This window comes from Sorex araneus, chromosome 6 (assembly GCF_027595985.1).
Source record: "Sorex araneus isolate mSorAra2 chromosome 6, mSorAra2.pri, whole genome shotgun sequence".
Taxonomy (NCBI): Eukaryota; Metazoa; Chordata; class Mammalia; order Eulipotyphla; family Soricidae; genus Sorex; species Sorex araneus.
Genome location: NC_073307.1, coordinates 155,764,557 through 155,787,056, shown reverse-complemented (window position 1 = coordinate 155,787,056; position 22,500 = coordinate 155,764,557). Strand labels below are relative to the sequence as shown.

Genomic DNA, 22,500 nt, shown 5'->3' with positions numbered 1-22,500 from the left:
GAGGTAGTGGACAGAAACCAAACTTTAGGGGCTAATCAAATCATTAGCTAAAGGGATGCGAGGCCAGAGATAGTTCAATGAGTTGTATATGCCCTGAATGCAGGAGATCTGGGTTTGATCCCCAACACTGCATCATCTACTGAGTTTCTCAAGGAACAACCCTCAAGGCAAAAAACTCGTAGTAGTCCCTTAGCTGCAGAGGTAGCCTCAAAACAAAACAAAGCTATAGGTGTGTATATGTGTATATACTTGTACATATAAGTTTTATATAATATGTAAACTATTATAACTTTTATTTATAATTATGATAAACTTTTTAAATAGTTAATACATTTAAATGTCCAAATATCTGAACTTATTCTACCACCTAGTAAAATTATAATATATATTACACATGCAATTTGGTTTTGGGGACCACACCTGGCAATGCCCAGGACCAACTACTGGCTCTGATTCAGGAATTACTCTTGACAGTGCTTAGGGGATAATATGGGATGCTGGGAATTGAACCCAGGTCATCCGTGTGCAAAACAAGTGCTCTACCCACTGTACTATCTCTCCAGTCTCAGTAAGAGTTATTTTCAAGGAACTCTAAGTTGAATAATACTGTAGATGAAATTTACATTAATAATAAAAACTGAAATAAAAGTTTTACATCTATATCTCCTATTTTTAAAAGAATTATTAGAGGGGGGAAAAAGTATTGGTGATTTACCAGCTCGTATCATTGTCCAACTACTGAAAAAGGTTCTACTACTCAAACTGTTGTGAAAAATATTTGCGTATCTTTATACTATTATAGTATCAACTACTTTGTGATAATAGTATCTTATCGATCTGTTAACTTTTATTTTAGTCACTTATGTAATGAAGTCAGAATGAAAGACCTGAATTTATGATAGAACATTGCAGAATGATCACGCTGTCGCACTGTCGTCCCGTTGTTCATTGACTTGCTCGAGTAGGCACCAGTAACGTCTCCATTGTGAGACTTGTTGTTACTGTTTTTGGCATATTGAACACACCAAGGGTAGCTTGCCAGGCTCTGCCGTGCAGGCAGGATATTCTTGGTAGCTTTCTGGGCTCTCCGAGAGAGACAGAGAAATTGAACCCAGGCCGGCCTAGTGCAAGGCAAGCACCCTACTTGCTATGCTATCGCTCCAGTCCTGCAGGATGATACTTTTTTAAAAATAAATGCTTCATTATTTTTTTTTTGTCACACCCAGAGATGTCTTCGTACTATTGTTGGTTCAGTATTTAGGAGTGTCTATTTCTGGTGTTTTTCAGGGGTCCATGTGGCATTGGGGATTGAATTTAGGCCTTCCTCAGGCAAAGCATGTGCTCAGCCCATTGTATTATCTCTCTGGGACCAGTGCTATTCTTTAATCATATATTGTAGAGTTAGAGAAAGTTATATATGTAATAGACATATGTTAAAATTTGTAATTAAAGTGAATCACTGCTATTTAGGAGGTAACTTCAAAACCTTCATAATAATAGGCAGAAGAGAAAGCAAGTAACAAATTGAGAAACCGCTTATTTAGAAAGATCCTCTCAAATTGTTAAATATAAATGTAATTATTGGGAGGATCGAGGCACACAAATTCCTTTTTTTTTTCTTTTTGGGTCACACCTGGCGATGCACAGGGATTACTCCTGGCTCTGCACTTAGGAATTACTCCTGGCAGTGATCAGGGGACCATATGGGATGTTGGGAATCGAACCCGGGTTGGCCTCGTGCAAGGCAAACACCCTACTCGCTGTGCTATCACTCCAGCCCCTAAACTTTTTATTTTTTATTATTTAAATTTTTAAAAGTTAACAGATAGATAAGATACTATTATCACAAAGTAGTTGATATTATAATAGTATAAAGAAAATCTCAAGTATTATTATATTGAAATATGAAGAATTTGTCATGTTCTTTTTCTGCAAATGATAACAGGAAATGACCGATGACCTTGATCACTACACCAATACCTATCAAATATTCTCCAAGGACCTCAAGAATTGCCAGGAAGTCCTTGGTTCGCCAGAAGTCATCAATTGGAAACAATATTTGCAGATCCAAAGTAAGACAGAGATGTTTGTCTGCTGGCTCTCTTCTGCGCTTCTCTGCCCTGAACAGTTTCCTCTCTGATTCATAGTTTTCTGTCAGGTGTTTGATTAAGATGCAAGAACACCTATCATGAGGGGGAATGCCCTCAAAACTTGCCAAGAATGGTTGTCACACAGGGACATAAAATTCCTTGAGAGCCAAGGATTTCTTTTGTAGATATCCAGGATCCCTTAGAATGACTAGGTGCCAGATCAATTCCCTTGGGGACTTCCACTCCAGGAATAAGAATGACATCAGTGAACACAGTACAAACGAGGTCAAAAAGAACAATTGTAGTTACCAAAATTAAGCCTTCCAGAATTACATCCCTTACAATGACATCTGCCTGAAGTTTGCTCGGGAATCCTAGATGAGACTTTTCCTTGCTGACACTGTGATTCCCACATGTAAAAATGAAGATAGGGGCCGGAGTGATAGCACAGCAGGTAGGGCGTTTGCCTTGCACGCGGCCGACCCGGGTTCTATCCCCGGCATCCCATATGGTCCCCCAAGCACCACCAGGAGTAATTCCTGAGTGCAAAGCCAGGAGTAACCCCTGAGCATCGCTGGGTGTGACCCAAAAAAAGCAAAAAAAAAAAAAATGAAGATAACCATGGCATTGAAACAGAGGCATTGAGAACACCAGTACTGAATGTACTTAGTTACTTACCAGTACTCCTGGTGAATGATTTAACAATGGGGAACTGCCTCACACAGCAAAGCCCAGTTCAATCTCCACACAGGGCCCTCAGAGCACCACCAGGAACCACCCCTAAGCACAGAGCACAGAGTAGCCCTGCATATGGCTGTGTTGTGATGAAAATGCCCTCGGCAAAAACAAACAACAACAACAAAACAATTTTATAGCATAGAAAAACCTTTATTCTTTGATTCAATAATTTGAGCTGAGCTTCTTAGATAGCTCCTGTCTACTCTAATCTGGGTTTACTATGGTTGTTTTGTCATTTATGATTCACCTAAATAACAGAATCAAGGGCCTCCTTTCAACGTTGGCTGTTACCTGAAGTGATGGCATGACAGGAACACATGACCCCATGGGCTTGTATATGCCATATGCCTACGTGGTGTCAGTCGCAATAGAGTTCAGGAGTATAGGAAGAAACACCCTATTCAGAAAGCACTCTGGGGCGGGGGGCCTTTTCCTGTATCAAATTTACACTTTGCCATTAATGAAAGTGTCATATGGCCAAGATGAGATGCAGAACAGGAAAGGACAGAACTAGGAGATGAATACAAGGTTATATGGACAAATTGTGGCTCATTATCCATAGGATAAATGATTTTCATCCTAATAACATTGTATGTGCTCAGTTGATATTGGTTGCTTTTTGATTTATTAATTTTGATGATCATGCTCACCTGATCATGCAGCTTAGAAAGCTTGGTTCCAATGTTCTGATGACCACTAATGGCATGACTATGACTCAAAAAATTTTTGAACATGAGGTCACTTACGAGAAACATGGATATTTGCACAAATACCTGTGATACTGGCCTGCTCACATTGAGAACATCCAGTTCAGAAGCAAGATTTTCTGACTGCAAATCCCAGATACTCTTATTTGACCAGTATCGCCCTAGAGTATGAAGTTCATTACTGAGTTCATTATTTGCCTCTTTACAATCCCGTTCTAGGTGCACAGTCCACTCTGAATGAGATGATACAAAACCTTGCAGCTGCCAAGTCCTTCAAGGCCAAACACACACAGAATCTTCTCTTTATGCATGCAGATACAATAAGGGAACTGGTTCCTTCCTTGCTGGATGTCAAGAAATTATCCCCTGGTGATGGCAAACCCAATCCCATGTGAGTTGAATCTGAGTCTCTCTGCACTGAAATCTTATCACTTTGATAAGATAAGCCTTATCACTTCTCTCTTTATTTTTGTTCTGGCCTTCCTGCAGTCCATACACCCAAAGCAGGCAAAATAGTCACACTAACCATGCACTATAGCACTGTAGTCCCGTTGTTCATCGATTTGCTCACGTGGGCACCAGTAACGTCTCCATTGGGAGACTTGTGACTGTTTTTGGCATATTAAATACGCCACGGGTAGCTTGCCAGGCTCTGCCTTACGGGAGGAATACTCTCGGTAGCTTGCTGGGCTCTCTGAGAGTGATGGAGGAATCGAACCCGGGTCTGCCATGTGCAAGGCAAACGCCCTACCCGCTGTGCTATAGCTCCAACCCTAACCACACTAACCATATTTTGTGTAAATTCTGACCATGATCCTAGGCTGTTTAAATGACTTTATATTTCCCTTCTTATATAAAATCTCTCAGGTACTGTAGACCTCTGGGACCCGTCTTGTCCCCTCCTCATTTTCTACGATCCCCTGTGGTTGCCAGCTCTCCCATGCTCAACTTTGCATTCGTTATTTCCCCCTCTAGTCCATTCTCCCACTCCCCCCCCACCAAAAAAAGGAGGTAAGAACAAATAACTCTATACTCATGAACTTTTTTTTTATCTTCAAACTCTCACAGTAAGGAAGAGAAATTCAAACTCTCATCCCTGGATGTTACCCACGCTGCCTTGGTGAATAAATTCTGGCTTTTCGGTGGCAATGAAAGGAGTTTGAGGTTCATCGAGCGCTGTATCCAAAACTTCCCTACGTTCTGTCTTCTGGGACCCGAGGGAACCCCTGTGTCCTGGGACTTGATGGACCAAACAGGCGAGATTCGAATGGCAGGCACTTTGCCTGAATACCGGTCTCTGGGTCTGGTGTCATATGTCATCTATCACCAAGTCCAGGCTCTGCACAAACTCGGTTTCCCTGTCTATTCTCACACAGTTAAGAGCAACCAATACATGCAGAAAATGTCTTATAAACTGCATCATCTCGTAATGCCCTGCAGCTGGAACCAGTGGCACTGTGTGCCTCTGTGAAGCAGTACTGAATAGCTGCCACTATTTTAGTTGAATAATGCTGGGTCTGTGAATGGAAGAGTAAATGGGTGGATGAAGAAAAAGAATAAATTTTAGTCATCAGCCAAGGAGTTGGTGCTATCTGACTCTGGGGAAGAAGTATGAATGGTGAGCACACCCACTGGGTCCCTCTATTCATATTGTTGTTGACCTCTCAGAAACATTTTAACAAGAAGAAGCTTCATTCATCAGTAGCCTGATATAATTTATCTCCCCACACTTCCAGAATCTCTGAGATACTCTTCACCAGCAACCTGTTGCCCCAAGAGTCTTTAGAAAACCCATAGTACAGCGGTCAGGGGAGCCTTGCCAAACTTTCCAGAGAGGGAAATATTTACTGGCACAGTGACTTATCCCTCTCTTTGTCTATCAACTTTTTCATAGTTATAAGCAATAGGGCTTTCGATTGATTGACAGAGATGATCTTTCTCCCTGATAGCTGCCTAATACAGCACATAATGACTCACAAATAAATGTGAGTTAAGTATAATATATGTGATATAGCGAGGAGAGTGTTAAAGAAAGACTATCTCATGTCAGTCGGTCATCTCATTCCCATACTAGAGAAAATCATTCAGTATTTATGTATTTTAATCGACTGAAATCTCTCAAACAAGGAAGAGATTTTGTTTCTGATTGTACATGTTGAAGCTAAGTTCTCTGTGAGTCAGAGGACTTGGACTTAGTTTCATGCAGAAGAAAGTAGATCCAGAAAAACAAGTATGAATGGAGAGAGTGTCAAGTTGAATGGGAATGCAATACGCTCTTAGTCTCATTGGCCCATCCAACTTTGACAAATTCCTTCAGGAGTCCTAACTCTATGGAGTTCAAATAATCATCTCATTGGAGAGTTTGATTGTTGCTATTTAGGAATACTCTTGCTGATGGGGAGGGACCAACAGGGAAAATTCCCTGTTCCAAAAGAGCCAGCATTAAACAAAAGGATTAAGTGGCAGTGAAGGAGACCATTGGCATAAAGGTAGATTAAGACTCTGTTCCTTTCCTTCTTATTCATCAAGTCTAGAATTAGGCATTGGAATAATGTGCCTCTCTTTCACACATGTATCCATAAATGACCAACATTTAGCTCTTGGGCAGTCAATAGAGTGGAACAATTCAACATGTTTAATAAGTCAGGTCTTTGTTAGAGAACTATTTCATGTCTTAGAATGTTTAGCCAGATCCTGACCTTTACCATTGTATGTAAATAGTATCCTATGTCCTTCTTATGACAACTAAAAATGTCTCCTGGTATTGATAAATTTCCAGCAGAGGCAAAAACTTTAGCATGCAATCGAATCACTTAGCAAATTTGTTTAAAATTAGGATTGAAAAAAAACAAGTAAATAAATATTGTACTGAGAGATATCACAACGGACTTGCAAGCATACTTTGCATGCTGAAGGCCCGGATTCAATCCCTAGCAACACTTGTTCCCTTTATACCACTTGGATCCATCCCTGAGCCTCACTAGTGAGGATTCACCAGTGGTTTGGACCACTAATGAGGATCAAAAACTAGAAAATAATTTTGATTTCAGGGCCTCAATCTTAGATTTTCTGATTCAGTAGACCTGGAGAAAAACCTCAGAACACACATTTTCTTTTCTTTTTGATGAGAAACAATTGATTTAAGTCAAATTCCCTTATAATATTTTTGTACAGTGTTCTTGTATTATGGTGATTTTTCATGATTTTAAATTAAAGTAAACTGGTTTATAAATTATCTAAGACTGGTGTACATCATTATCTTTGAAATATATATATATGTTACATTGTGACTACCACCCGGCAAACAACAGTTACAGGAATTCAATGTCACTAGACTGGTTCTCCAAGAAATACTTCAGAAAGCTCTATAAAAATATAATCTATCCTAGGGCCAAAGCTAGAATACAGTGGGAAGGGCACTTGCCTCGCACAAGCCAGGTTTGATCTCTGGCAGCTTATATAGTCCCCAAGCCTTCCAGGAGTGAGCCTTGAGTGCAGAGCCAGGAATAAACCCTGAGCACTTCTAAGTGTGGCTCCAAAACAAACAAACAAAAAAGGATAATATATCCCCACTTGGAAGTGGATATATTTATAAGTATATATGTGTGTGTGTTTGTGTGTGTATGTGTGGGTGGGTGAATATATAGAGAAAGAAATAATAATAGTAATAGGGTCCTTTTATTTTTAAGTTTACTGATTCTTTCTTGGATCATATGAAGGGAAAGGAAAGGGAATTACATGAATCCATTTTATATCAGATACTTTCAATATTTTATTTCATTTAAGTCCCATAATAAATCTCTTAGAAATGTGTTATAGATACCTTGAGTCAAAAAGTAGTAACTTAGGGGCTGGAGCGATAGCATAGCAGGTAGGGCATTTGCCTTGCATGCGGCTGGCCCGGGTTCAAATCCCAGCATCCCATACGGTCCCCTGAGCACTGCCAGGAGTAATTCCTGAGTGCAGAGCCAGGAGTAACCCCTGTGCATCGCTGGGCATGACCCAAAAAGAAAAAAAAAGTAGTAACTCATATGCCTAGTCACATTTAGATTTATTGGCTTGTTGCAACAAGTTCAACTACTCAGGATACAGACCAATAGGAGGTCTTAGTTGGATGCCAAAAATTATAAGTATGGGGTTGGCATTAGTGCTTTAGAGGAGGGTTCATAAAAGTCAAGCTTTGTACAGGATTGAACACTATCAAGATAAGGGTCATTCTATAATTATTATTCATTCCTACCTTGGAGTTAGAAAGAAAAAAGTAAAGTTAAAGTTATTGGAAAAGAAGGTTTGTTCTTCAAGCCCACGTTCTCCCTTGAACACGTTTGTTTCTTGCTATTTGTCTCTCTGTTCCAGTGCTTACTAATCTCCACAGGAGAGAAGCCAGTGTTCTCTCCCTAACATGTACTTCTCCCTTTCTCTTCCTTTTATCTTTCTAAATAAGTTTTAACAAAAACTTTCTTGCTTCACCAAAAATAAAATAGTTTTTTGTTGTTGTTTTTAAAATGTGGATCTTCTTTGTTGGCCCAAAGGGGGGGAGGAGAGAGAGAGAGGAAGAAGAAAGGAAGAAAAGAAGAAGAAGAAGAAGAAGAAGAAGAAGAAGAAGAAGAAGAAGAAGAAGAAGAAGAAGAAGAAGAAGAAGAAGAAGAAGAAGAAGAAGAAGAAGAAGAAGAAGAAGAAGAAGAAGAAGAAGAAGGAGGAGGAGGAGGAGGAGGAGGAGGAGGAGGAGGAGGAATAATAGGAGGAGGAGGAGGAGAGAGAGAGAGAGAGAGAGAGAGAGAGAGAGAGAGAGAGAGGAAGAAGAAAATTGCCTGCCATAGGTGTGGCAGTGGTGTGTGAGTGAGGGGCAGGAGGGAAACTGGGATAGTGGTAGTGGGAAATATACACTGGTGAAGGGATGAATATTGGAACTTTATATGACTGAATCCCAATCATAAAAATTTTTAAGTAAATAAAATAATAGTAATAATAATTATTATTTTTATTATTGGAAAAGAAGAATCTGTCACTTAAGAAAGGGAAGTGTTTGGTCACTTTTCTTTCTGAACATCGTTCTTATTTTTTTCTGATTATAGGGAGATATGATTTTGACCTCCCTCTGTCACGGTCATGAAATGATCTTATCTGGTTCTGGATTAGAATATTCTGGATCAAATATAGAGCTTAGCTGTGAGTGCCAGGTCAGCTCCTAGCAACACCACAGACTAGCTTTTGTGCCATATAAGCTCTCAGCTCTCATAGAATACTTTGTCTTGGTGTCTTGGTCTTGTTCGACCCAAGAGCACGCTGCAAACCAGGGAAATTAAACTACTTCTCAAGAGAGCACCAGAACAGGATTTGACTCTTCGTGGCTCTCTCAGTCCACTCAGATGGGTCTATTTTTGATTTTGCAATGTTTAATTTTGCAAGTTAATGAATTTTTAAATTGCCGGATGTGGCCCTCAAAAACAAACAAAAAGGAAATAGTGTCAAGAATGGGCACAGGAAAACCAACTTTGTAGCAAGAGGAATTGTATAAACAAGAGAGAACTGAAACTTGACTAGTATAATAAAAGTAAGTGAACTGGTGAATAATTTGAATAAATCACTGACAAGATTTGCTTATAGTTTAGTCATGAAGTGTGGCCTACTCAACTTTGTCCTTGAGTGAATTCCATTCACCAAGTTGTAAAGAATTGGAGGAGTAAGGAAGAAATATATTTCTGATCATTTTAACTTTTAACTGCTATGAGACATCACAGGAAATGTAAAGGCTGTGGGGTACATGAATAAGGGAAATAATAGAGAATCAAACTGTGGTATAAATTTAACATCTGCACAGAGATTCTATTTAAAGTCATTGTCTTGAATAGAGCATTTGGAAGGAGAAAATAAAGAAGAAATCAACAACCCTGAGGTTTTTCACTATTTGAAGTTGAGAAGAGAATAATCAACAAAAGGAAGAGTGATAAGTAAGGCAGGGAACATTCCAGAGAGCACCACGGAGGTGAAGCAAAGATAAGGAAGCATTTCAGAAGCAGAAAGTTAGCAACGGGGTCAAATATTCTCAAAAAGTGAAAGAGGGACCAGAAAGATAATACAGTGAGGAAGGCACTTGTAGGTAGCTGATGCAGGTTTGATCCTCAACACCCCATTTCGTGACCTGAGCACCACCAGGAGTGATCCCTAAGCACGGATCCAGGAGTCATCCCTAAGCAATGCTGGGTGTGGCCTCAAAAAAAAAAAAAAGAGGTGAGAGAAATGAGAACTGAGTATTGACCACCATATTTTGCCTCATGAAAATTGTAGCTGACTTCCACAAAATCAGTGAAATGATGTGGGGAGCTGCCTGCCCATGCAGGGTCCTAATGTGGACATAGCTCAGGGAGCTGCCTTAAATGAAGGCCAAGAATACTTGGCACACCTCTCTGTCCCGCCACCCCGAATAAGTGGAGTGGCTGTTGTGTCATCAAACTAAGCCCTTAGAGAAGTTAATAGTTCACTACTCAAAGTCTGCAAGAACGTTAATAAGAAATAGGTGTACTTTGATTCTACGGAGATTACACCTACTGCAATTATGGGAAATCACAGAAATAATGGTACTGTTTTTCTGCATATTATTGATTTAAGAACAAGTTGTTTTTCACAATACTATGTTCCTCACCTTTGTTATGATCATACGCAGGTACTCTCTGTAACAATCATGAATAACTATGAATGATGATTTTACCTGCCAAGTTCCTGATCAAGGTGTATCAAAGGCTGCTTGAAATAAGGATGAATGCTGCGGTTCCATCAGAACTCAGTCCTCTCAACACTTGTATTGTCTCTTTAAACCTCACCTTCCCTCTCGACCGGTTCGACTGTTGGCTAGCCTGGCAAAATGACATTTTAGAAGAGAAATTAGAGGTCACGACTAAAGGAAACTTTTTCTAAGTGTTTTTTTTTTTTCACAAAAGGAAGAAAATAAGTGCAGTAGTATAGGAATTAGCAGGATTGTTTCGGATTAGGGTTAGGGGAGGTCTGATAGCTGGAGAGCTAATGATAGAATGACATGCTGGATCTTGCCCTCCTGAGTTTATGCACTGAGTCATAGACCTGCCTACAGAATGTGAGGGATGAACAATTAGCTAGCTCCTCCAGCTTAAACTAAGCTGAGGCATAGAGCAGGCACGTGGCTTGTTCTATCAGTCACAAAGGGATAGTGGCCGAGTCAGAATCAAGACAGTCTCCCGAGATTCTTTTGAATATGATTTAAATATTACAGGAGGAAACTGACGGTCAGAATAGCTAACTGCGTACACAATAGTCTTGCTTTATGTACACCCAGACCTACACTCCAGGTGCTTAGTTCCAAAGTCAACAACAATATAAAGGAAAACAATACAGTAAATAGTTTGATAACAAATCAATATTTCTAGTAAGTGAGAACACATACCTACCTGCTCAGATCAAGAAACCAAACAAGGAACTAGATAGCATCAAATGATGACAAACCGTGGCCTTGGGTTATGAAAATCATGCAATTGACTGTTCTGTGGATGAACGTGGTGAGAATGATGTTGAGTGAAGTTATCCAGAAGAAGAGAGACAGATACAGAATGATCTCTCTCGTAAGTCGGATATAAAGAAACAAAGTAGGGATACAACAAATTTCAACAAAACTTGAAAACTGGTCTTTAATATGACACTTGCCATGGAGACGGAAGGGAGGGAAATTGGATTGGGAGGAGCACTGGGATAGTGGTGGCGGTGGAGGGAAGCGGGCATTTTCGTGGAGGTGTGGTATGGGAATGTGTCATGCATGAACCCCTACCATCAGCAGTGTTGGAAACCTCAGTGCCCAAAATAAAATTTAAAAACAAAGCAAACATCTGATTAGATGATCAGGTAGTCAGAAGAATGAGTTTTGGAGGAAAGAAGAAGGGAACCAGAAGGGACAGGAGGACAGTAGTGGAGGGTCATAAGCACTTTTGTGGTGGTAAATATGCAGTAATTTTGCTCCTCAATAACATAAATGTTAACACAATTATAACCATATTAACTGAAATAAGTAAATAAAAGACTAGGGCTTGGAGACATAATACAAAGCATATGTAAGAAGATCTAAGGGAAGAGACACTAACATTAATGACATACACACTTGTGAGCATTGGGCTTCTCTAGTCTTTGGCATCTTTCTTGATCCTCACAAGAAAATATTTTCTTAAAAAAAAAAAAAAAGATTTCCTGTATCCTTCGGATTCTGACATAACAATATAGACTTCGGCCAATTGTGGTCACTGACGAGACACTGAATGTTTAGCTATTTATTATCCCTCACCTTAAAATTAGGCATAAAATGAACACTTTTCTTAAAAAATAAAAATAAAAATTCCAAATCATATTGTTGACAAAGACCAGGAGTTTAGACATGCCTTAGTAACTTTCTTGGTAACAGTGCTTAATCCATCTTGATTTGTTTTGGAGCCTTGTTTTCTGACATTAATCACTGCCAAATATTTTTCTGAGAAGTGGCCGATCCTAAAATCCATGACTCTACCATATTTAACCAATCTACTTCAGGAATGCAGATGCAAGAGCTAATAAATACAATGGGGGAATACTGCTTTTATTTAATATGCAAAAATGTAGAAAATTTTCTCAAGTAACTGAAGAAAGTATTCATAACTTTACTAGACAAAAATCTCTCAAAGATTCTTGGTATCATACCTTCTGCATCGGTAGGCTGCAGAAGACTGTTTTTGATTTGAAAGTCCACACGAACCTTTCCTAGCATTATATATAAGAGTCAGAGAGGAAAATTTAGAATTGAACTATAATTCTTCTTCAGCATGACTAACAGAGAAGCTAACAAAGAGAGAGAAGATAGACTTATAAAGAAACATGGGAGAAAATCAACCACGAATCTCTCTTCCCAAACACCCCTTAGGGCGATAGCACAGCGGGTGGGGCATTTGCCTTGCACGCGGCCGACCCGGGTTCTATCCCCGGCATCCCATATGGTCCCCCAAGCACCGCCAGGAGTAATTCCTGAGTACAAAGCCAGGAGTAACCCCTGAGCATCGCTAGGTGTGACCCAAAAAAAAGAAAAAAAAAAAAAAAAACACCCCTTAGGACAGGTCAGTTCTAAGCTAGAATACGATGTCCTTTGTATGGGTTTAGTTCTTAAAGAAGAGTTTACTTAATTGTTGAGTTTATGGTTATAATGGGCTGGAGTGGTCGCACAGTGGGTAAGGCATTTGCCTTGCATGCACCCGACCCGGGTTCGATTCCTCCATCCCTCTCCAAAATCCTGTTAAGCTACTGAGAGTATCTCACCCACATGGCAGAGCCTGGCAAGCTCTCCGTGGTGTATACAATATGCCATAAAAACAGTAACAACAAGTCTCACAATGGAGACATTACTGGTGCCCCCTCGAGCAAGTTGATGAGTAATGGGATGACAGTGATACAGTGATGGTTATAATGGCAAATCCATCCCAATGACATTCCTTCCAAGCAATCTCCACACTAAGCGGGCTGTCTACTGTGCATTCCCCAAGCAACTAGGAATCCCGCAGCTCTCTCTCACTGCCTGAGTTTGGTGGTCTCAGGCCACCTTCCCACCAGGGATGGCTGATGTCATGGACTGTCAAAGGAGGAAACGAGGGCCAGGCTGGTTGGTGATCAGTTGCCATTTATTCCATTCTCCCAACGCGCCTGTTCCAATCTCACTAAGCCCCTCGTTCCTGTCTCCACCTGTCTCCCTCGATTGTCTCTCCATGCTCCCACTTGCCGCCTTGGTCTCTCTTCTCTCTCCCAACCTCCCGCTTTGGGGGTTGCAACCACACCTAGGTCCGTAGCAAAATCAACATATCAAAGCTCTTCCTGATGGTTTGTAGCCAGGAGATCCCCTAGGGTTTGTTTCTCCTTTCCTTAGTCCAATAATCATATAAACATTCATCTTAATTTTACTCCTTAATAACATTAGTCATTTTGTATGGACACAGTAAGCTTGTAGAGTAGCTCTCGTGGGGACATCTCGCTCTAGATCCCAAACTACAGTGCTCAGGCCAGATTAATCTTTCCTAACCCTAGTAAAGTCCTAATCTAATTGTTACTTTTTGGATCATGACAGAATTTGTCCATGACCATGCTCTTAACATATAGTTGAGTATTATGGAGCTTGGCCTGGCCCATTTCGCACCAGGGTAGCTAGCAGCTTGCCCTGGGTCCATTCAGTCTGTCGTTGGGACCCTGTTTTGGGGGTGCTAGGAAGTACTGGCAACTGAGGCTTAAGTTGAGAAAGCAGATGCCCAGGAGTGAATATTATTCGGGGTCAATTAACTCCCAAGTTACAAAAGCAGAGCATTAACTGTCAACCTGTGTCTATACAAAAAGGACTTTGCTCTGAATTAACTATGCAAAGGAAATACAAGGAGAAGAGAAAATCAATATTTACAAGTTATCAGAGTCTGATTAGGAGATAAAGGTGATTGGCTGGTTGGGGAAGCAGAGCACAAAGAAAGAGGTTACAGATAAACACAGGGGAATGAGAGTGCCTTGGGAGCACTGTAATGGGAATAACCCAATCAACCTAAACTCCCTATGGCAAGGCAGAAAGGACAAACTAGTGTTATCCTACAGTTTACAATGTAATTATATTGCTAATTCTGAATCTTCACATCCTGAGAGTCTGATTTTAAGGAGCTTTCAATTTCCTCCTGAAATCACTTGTGGCAACCTAAACCATTCATCTGGTACCCATGCAACTTTCCTGAGAAGTCTGGAAGTACTTAGCACTCAGGAATTCCATCAAGATTCTATATTATAGGGCTGGAGCGATAGTACAGTGGGTAGGGCGTTTGCCTTGCACACGGCTGACCCAGGTTTGATTCCCACCATCCCATATGGTCCCCTGAGCACCGCAGGGGTGATTCCTGAGTTCATAGCCAGGAGTAACCCCTGTGCATCGCCAGGTGTGGCCCAAAAAGCAAAACTAAAAAAATAAAATAAAGAAAAAAAAGATTCTACATTTTTATTTGAATAAGTAGGCATGGTTACCTATTTAACCTGTGCCTATTCTAAATACATTTGATTTTTGCTGTTCTAAACCTCACAAAGCACCATACTCTATTGTTATCCCCATTTCATAGATAGGCAAACCAAGACACGAAGAAGGAAAATGAATTGTCCGTAATACATGTCTTATAAGAGGTCAATCATGAATCTCAAAAAAGGCAGTCTGCCTATAGAGCCTGATCACTTAATCATATACTAGTGCCCCAGGTTCAGAACATGAGAACCCATGAGTATTTGCATTTGAACTAACCTAGTAGTTCAATGATAATTCAATCTTCTAGACCTTATTGATACCCAAGTATGGAGCTCCTTATAGTTGGTTCTTTTTTCTTTTTTAATGAATTACCGTGAGATACAGTTACAGACTTTACAAACGTTAGTGATTACGTTTCAGTCATATAATGATCGTGTACCAGTGCCCATTCTCCACCACCAATGTTCCCAGTATCCCTCCCACCACCCCCCACCTCTGTGGCAGGCACATTCTTTTTTACTCTCTCTCTCCTTTTGGGTGTTATAGTTTGCAATACAGGTAGTAAGTGGCCATCTTGCTTGGTCTATAGTCTACTCTCAGTACACACTGCCATCCCCAGTGAGCCCTCCAAGCATCATTCACTTAGTGGTCCCTTCTCTATCCCAAATGACTTTTCCCCCAGCATGTGAGGCCAGCTTCCGAGCTGTGGAGCTATCTTCCTGGCCCTTATCTCTACTATCCTTGGGTGTTAGTCTCCCATTCTGTTACTTTATATTCTACAAATGAATGCAGTCCTTCTATGTCTGTCCCTCTCTCTCTGACTCATTTCACTTAGCATGATAATCTCCACATTGATCCACTTATATGCAAATTTCATGAGTTCAATCTTCTAGACCTTATTGATTCCCAAGTATAGAGCTCCTTGTAGTTGGTTAATTTTTTTTTATTAGGACTGCTATGGCAAAGTGCCACAAAGTGGGAAGCTTAAAACAGCAGAAGTCTATTGTCTCACAGTTTGAAAAGCTAAAAGTTCAAAATGTAGGTGAGGACAAGGCCAGGCTTCCTTCACTTCTTTTCACATAAAGACATTAGTCACAATACATAAAGGGATCGCCTAACTTTCATATTTCATCTTAGCTAATAATATCTTCAACAACATTTCTTTCCAAATAAGGTGATATTCGGATATGTTCAGGATCAGGACTTTTATATATCTTTTTGGGAGAACACAATTCAACCAGTAATCCCAAAGTGGTAGACTTAAGCACAATTCTCCCTTGTATTAAACCCTGTGACATGTGACCTTCCTTGGAAGGCCAATTTCTACGCCAAGTCCTAGAGTAGCCGTGGGTGTGGGGAGTCAACAAGCCACCAGCAATATTTTTTTATAGAGCCAACATGATAGGAACTTTGTTTCTTTTTAACCCTTTAAAATCTTTTATTTCTTTGCTTTGGGCCTCCTACTACTAAACTGGGAGGTCCAGGGAAGTAGAAACCTTTGTTTTACTTTAACTGTCACATCCAGCATCTAATATGATGAAGAAACAACATTCAAAGTCAAATAAAAATGAATTCATAGTCTACAACTGTAGGATAACATTGCCACAGGTAACTTAGGTTTATTTGGGTTACTCTTATCACAGTGCTCCCATCCCTCTGTGTTTACTTGTAACTTCTTTCTTTGTGCTCTGTTGACTTGTAAATATTGTTTTCTTCTTCTTCTTCTCCTTAAGTCCTTTACACAGTTTGTTCTCTTTGTAATGGCACAGGGAGACAGTAAAATGTATGCTTTGGGGAGTTAATTGACTCTCAGTGATATTTACCTCCTGGGCATCTATTCGCTCAACTTAAACCTCAGTTGCCCTTACTTCCTAGCCTCCCCAATGCAGTGTCCCAACAAGGGACTGGATGGACCCAGGGCAAGCGATGCACGGGGGTCACTCCTGGATTCTGCACTTAGGAATTACTCCTGGTGGTGCTTGGAGGATGGGATGCTGAGAATCGAACCCATATGGGATGCTGGGAATCGAACCTGGGTCAGCCTTGTGCAAGGCAAACACCCTACCCGCTGTTCTATCGCTCCAAGCACTCTGTATACTATTGACCTTACTGTGCATAACAAACAGAATTTTTTTTTATCCATAACTTGAAAAATATTGGGTATCACCAGGTCCTAGATCCACGTGATGAGAATTTTAGGAGGTAGGCCCCCAGAACCTGAACTTAGGTTTCCCAGGTGCTTCTGATGCCATCATTCTCTGTTGGCATCTGGAAAACTGGGCTGGGAAAAGATAAGACTCTGAGGAAATGAAACTATGAGCAGGAAAATAAAAAGAATTAATTTGGAATGAAAGGTTCAAGATGTGCCCTGGAGGTACAAATGTGACACAATTGATCATTGTTTTAAAATTGTAAATAAAGGAACAAATGGAGCAAAAAATGAAAATAAATGTGATTTTAAAAAAATCCATTGTAAATATGAAGTGCTACAAGTTATGGCCTGATGTGCCTCTTCCCACAAAAAGCCTCCCCAAATGTTATCTAGAATATCTGACACTCATTAGCGTTGTACGTAAGAGACCAGAGGGCTAGAAGATGCATCAGAGCCAAGCCTGGCAATTATAGAAATGTCCTCACTAAAAAGATGCCCTTGGAAGAGAAAAGAAATTTGATGGGATCATTTGCGGAAATCACAGGCAGAGGAAACAATTACAAGTAATCCCTAAGGCATCTTGGAACAAGAAAAATCCCTTTTTCCAGTCTTGGAAGTAGAGCCAGCAGCAGAGGGTGCCAGAGGGTGGGAATAGAGGCCGAGAGGCAATAAAGAGCTGGTGACTTGGCCAGTGGAGGGAACCTGAAAGGCCGCCAAAGGCTCTGATGGCTCATTGAATGTGGACTGGGCCCTCCCACCTTGGGAGGGCCTCGGAAACACACCTCTCAGGAGCACTGAGGAGGGTGCATCCGGCCATGCCTTCAACAGCTGCTGCTGGAACCCTCCAGCACTCTCTCTCTCTCCCTCTCTCCCTCTCTCCCTCTCTCCCTCTCTTCCTCTCTCTCTCCCTCTCTCTCTTCCTCTCTCTTCCTCTCTTTCTCTCTCTCCCTCTCTTCTTCCCTCTTCCTCTCTCTCTCTCTTCTTCTCTCTTCCTCTCTCTCTCCCTCTCTCCCTCTCTTTCTCTCTTCATCTCTCTTCCTCTCTTTCTCTCTCCCTCTCTTCCTCCCTCTTCCTCTCTCTTCCTCTCTTTCTCTCTCTCCCTCTCTTCCTCCCTCTTCCTCTCTCTCTCTTCTTCTCTCTTCCTCTCTCTCCCTCTCTCCCTCTCTTTTTCTCTTCATCTGTCTTCCTCTCTTTCTCTCTCCCTCTCTTCCTCCCTCTTCCTCTCTCTTCCTCTCTTTCCCTCCCTCTCTTCCTCTCTCTCCCTCTCTCCCTCTCTCCCTCTCTTTCCCTCTCTCTCTTCCTCTCTCTCTCCCTCTTTCTCTCTCCTTCTCTCTGTCTTCCTCTCTCTTCCTCTCTCATTCCTCTCTTTCCCTCTCTCTCCTCTCTCTCTATCTCCCCCATGTCTCTGTCTCTGTCTTTGTGTCTCTCCCTCTCTTTCTGTCTCCCCCAGCTCTGTATCTGCCACTCTCCTGTCTCCCTCGAGCACTTTCTCTGACTTTATCTATGTCTCTCTCTCCCTGTCTCTCTATATATCTCTATCTCCCTCATGTCTCTGTTTCTTTGTCTCTCTCTCTGTCTCTGTCTCTGTCTCTCTCTCTCTCTCTCTCTCTCTCTCTCTCTCTCTCTCTCTCTCTCTCTCTCTCACACACACACACACACACTTACACACACCCCACAGCCATATCTTAAAACCTGGTTTCAGTCCAGCTCTCAGCTCTCCTGGCCATCCCTGTAGTTCCCTCTTTGCTTTTCCAGGTGATTCCCGGCCCTCTCCTTCCTCCCTCCCCACCCCGCCTCATTGTCTTTTACAGCAAATCCAGTTCAGGCGTCTCCAAGGACCCAGACTAAGTAAGAAGAAGTCAGTGCAGGGTCCCAGCCAGGTCTTCATGAAGAGGACAGGACGGAGAAGCCACCTCCGTGATGCGTGTGTCCATCATTAACGCCCCCCCTTCCCCCGCTCTATTCATGCCACAGACTGTTGCAAGAGCCAGGCCTGGGCTGCGCTCCATAAAGGTCCAGGTCGGGCGTGCGCTGTGGAGACCAGGTAGTGAGGTCTCGGCTCTTGCCCGCAGTGCTCAGCCAGAGGAAGCAGAGATGGCAGAATCAGAATTGGCATCTCTCACTGTCCTGTGTGGAGTGTAAGGAAACACAGGCAGGGGATGAACAGTAGCTCTCAATAACAGGCCCTGAGAGTCACCATAGAACTGAGTTTACTGAGGGGGGTGGCGGCGAGGGGGCTGGGGGCTTGCAGACCAAGGAGGGGCCTAGAAACAGTGGTGAAAGGCTGTTGGCACTCTGGGGCCAGGTGTGGTGTGGTAACCTATAAAACAATGGATTTATCCATCACTAATCTAATTTTTAAAATTTTTTTTAAATGTCGGGATGTTGCATCTTGGAATGTGTTGTGGAAAGTTCATGTGACATTCCTCGTGGAGAATGTATGGAACTTTAGCTTACTGATAATATCTAGTGAGTGTTACTGATCTTTTATTCCAACCCAACTTCTGGGAACACTGTGACCTCTCAACCCCATGACCAGAACACGTGTCAGAAGTAAAAATGACAAGCAGGAATTACGCTGAGTAAAATGGGTCAGAAGGAGAGGGACAGACACAGAATGATCGCACTCATTGGTGGGAACATAAAACACAGTGTGAGACTAACACCCAAGGCCCATAGAAATAGAACCAGGACTGGCCCGCGGTTGGAAGCTTGTCACAAGTCGGGGGAAGAGGAGAGAGCAGTTAGGACAGAGAAGGGACCACTATGACAATGACAGTTGGAAATGATCTCTCTCGGCAAGAATTGAGTGCTGAAAGTGGTAAAGGGATGTACATGATAACCTAATAGTACCCGTCCCACAAACTATAATACACAAAAGGAGAGAGAACTAGAGAGAGAGAGAGAGAGAGAGAGAGAGAGGAAAGTGCCTGCCATAGAGATTAGAGACAGACTGGGAGAAGGAGGGTGAGGGAGTAGAAGAAGGGAAATTGGGGACATTGATGGCGCCCGCACGGCAGAGCCTGGCAAACTACCCATGGAGTATTGGATATACCAAAAACAGTAACAATAAGTCTCAAAATGAGAGATGTTACTGGTGCCCACTTGAATGAATCGATGAGCAATGGGATGAGAGTGACAGTGACAATGATGGTGAGAAATATACCCTGGTGAAGGGTTGGGTGTTGGAACATCGTATGACTGAAACCCAACCATGGACAACTATGTAATTGTTTTTTTTCATAGTGATTTAATTTTTTTAAATGTTTATGGTCAAATAATAAAAAAAGACAAATAGGAATTAAGCCACAGAACAAACTAATTTTTTAAAGGTGAACTTCCTTGTACCACGGGTGTCTCTCACCCAGGATTGCAGGAGCAGAGGGAACAAACAGGAGTGAACGTCGTGACCCTTGAATGACTCCGCTGGGGAAAGGACAGGCAGGACATCTTAGAACCTGAAATACCTGAACATTGTAGGTCTGAGACACTGGCCCCCTCTTCGTGCTCTGGGACAAGGTACAGGGTCGACACTGGCTTTGTTTTTGTTGACTAAAAGAAGAAATAACTGAGTTCAAATTAAGTTTTTTAAAAGAAAGAGAGGGAGGATTCTTTTAGCTTTATTTTTTCCTGTTACTTTTTCCCTAAAAAAAGAAAAGATACACATAACTATTAATAGTTCTGTGCAGTGTGGAAATTTGCTGCGATATACACACTGCGATAAAGATATGATGTGGTTAAGAAAATTAAAACAAACAAAGCAAAATGAAAATTATGAAGGTAAAACAAACTGCAAAGGAATTCCTCCTTCTCCTGTTACTTCCCCTTCTCTTTCTCCTCCCCTCCTTCTCCTTCCCCCTCTTCGCACAGAAGTGAACATTTATTGGTGCACTGTTTTGTTTTTTGGGGATTTTGTTTTGTTTTGTTTTGTTTGCTCTTTGGGTCACACCCAGCGATACTCAGTGGGTTACTCCTGGCTTTGCACTCAGGAATTACTCCTGGCAGTGCTCGGGGGACCCTATGGGATGCTGGCAATCAAACCCGGGTGGGACGTGTGCAAAGCAAACGCCCTCCCCGCTGTGCTATCGCTCCAGCCCCTGGTGCACTCTTTAGGAAGTTAGTTCTTGGGTAGGCAGCCCGGGAGGGGATGCCCTGGACGGACACTGAGAACCCCAGTGGAGCCATCAGAGTGTTCCAGAACCTTGAACTCTTTCTACTCAGTACCCTGTCGGGTTTGGGCAGAATCCAAAGGAGTAGAAGAAGCAGAGAGAGATTTCTCTGGCCGCCTGACCTGCCCTTACCCCCAGCATGACCTGCTAGTATTTATCCTTGGAGGCAAACTTTAGGACTGGCTAGGTGATGTGGGCCGGTTCTCTCCAGGAGGACAGAGCACCGGCTTCCTGGAGGCAGCTCACAAGTCAGGGGAGGCTGCTTGGCCCTGTTCCAGCACCACTGAGAAAACCTTGGGTTTACCAAGTGCCTGGTATGTGAATCTTCTCTCTCGCCAGTAAGATGTCTTTTTGTTACAACGATAGTTTCTTTTGCAGCACAGAAGCGTCTTGTCTGCTGTAATTCTGTCTTTATTTTTACTTTTGCTTCCCTTGTCATTGCATCAAATCCGAAAACACATCATAAAAGACAATATTCTGAAACTAGAGCGATAGTGCAGCATGTATGTTGCTGGCATGGCGTGCTTCTGACCCGGGTTTGACCCACAGCAACCCCTACGGTCCCCTGAGCCCTCCAGGAGCCATCCCTGAGAACAGAGCCAGGAATAAGGCCTGAGCACAACAGAGTGTGGCCCAAAACCCAGAAAAAATGAAGGAGGGAGGAGGGAGGGAGGGAGGGAAAGAGAGAGAGAAAGAAAGAGAGAAAGAAAGAGAGAAAGAAGAGAAAGAAAGAAAGAAAGAAAGAAAGAAAGAAAGAAAGAAAGAAAGAAAGAAAGGAAGGAAGGAAGGAAGGAAGGAAGGAAGGAAGGAAGGAAGGAAGGAAGGAAGGAAGGAAGGAAGGAAGGAAGGAAAGAAAGAAGAAAGAAAGAAAGAAAGAAAGAAAGAAAGAAAGAAAGAAAGAAAGAAAGAAGAAAGAAAGAAAGAAGAAAGAAAGAAAGAAAGAAAGAGACGGAGGGAAAGAGGGAGAGAATAATTTATCTTTAAGATGGAAACATAGTTCAAATGGCAATTTTGATGCTGTCATTGCTAGTTTTCTTTTTTAAGAAAGATGGGGGGAGGCTGAGGCGGGGCGACACCATTAGTTGGAGCTACGGCATACCCTACAGTGACCGCTTACAGTCTGCACTGCCCTCTGCTGGTCAGAGATGGCCTCGCAGTAGGAACACGGGGCTGCCAGAATAAAATCATTGCTCGCACTACAGTTTTTCACTCCCCCCTCAAAGACTTAGAAGGCACTTGTTTGTTTCACTCACCGTGAGTTCCAAATCACGACTGGTCTCGGGCATACACTGTCCCAACACCAATCTCCACCAGAGTCCGCTTCCCTTCAACCAGTATTCCCAGTTTCCCTCCATCCACCGGCCAGCCTCTACAACAGAATTCCCCACCTTTTTTTAATATATAAATGTTGGGTACTTTGGCTTACAGTACTGTTACTCTGAAGGTGGAAAATTACTTGAAAGTTCACCCCACAAGCCAAGAGTTTGAAAACCACCCTCTTTTTTTCACCTTCTCCTTTCTTTCTTTCTTTCTTTCTTTCTTTCTTTCTTCTTTCTTTCTTTCTTTCTTTCTTTTCTTTCTTTCTTTCTTTCTTTCTTTCTTTCTTTCTTTCTTTCTTTCTTTCTTT

General features: G+C 42.0%; 1 protein-coding gene across 1 annotated transcript in view; it reads left to right on the top strand.

The window, feature by feature from the left end:
- The window catches only part of LOC101552140 (glycine N-acyltransferase), a 21,617-nt gene extending 14,868 nt beyond the window's left edge, over nt 1-6,749 (top strand). Inside the window, exons 4-6 of the mRNA XM_055142734.1 lie at nt 1,946-2,072; nt 3,755-3,926; nt 4,604-6,749. Coding sequence (XP_054998709.1) covers nt 1,946-2,072; nt 3,755-3,926; nt 4,604-5,006 — 702 coding nt within the window. The 3' untranslated portion in view covers nt 5,007-6,749. The remainder of the gene's footprint in view (nt 1-1,945; nt 2,073-3,754; nt 3,927-4,603) is intronic.
- The last annotated feature ends 15,751 nt before the right edge of the window (nt 6,750-22,500 follow it).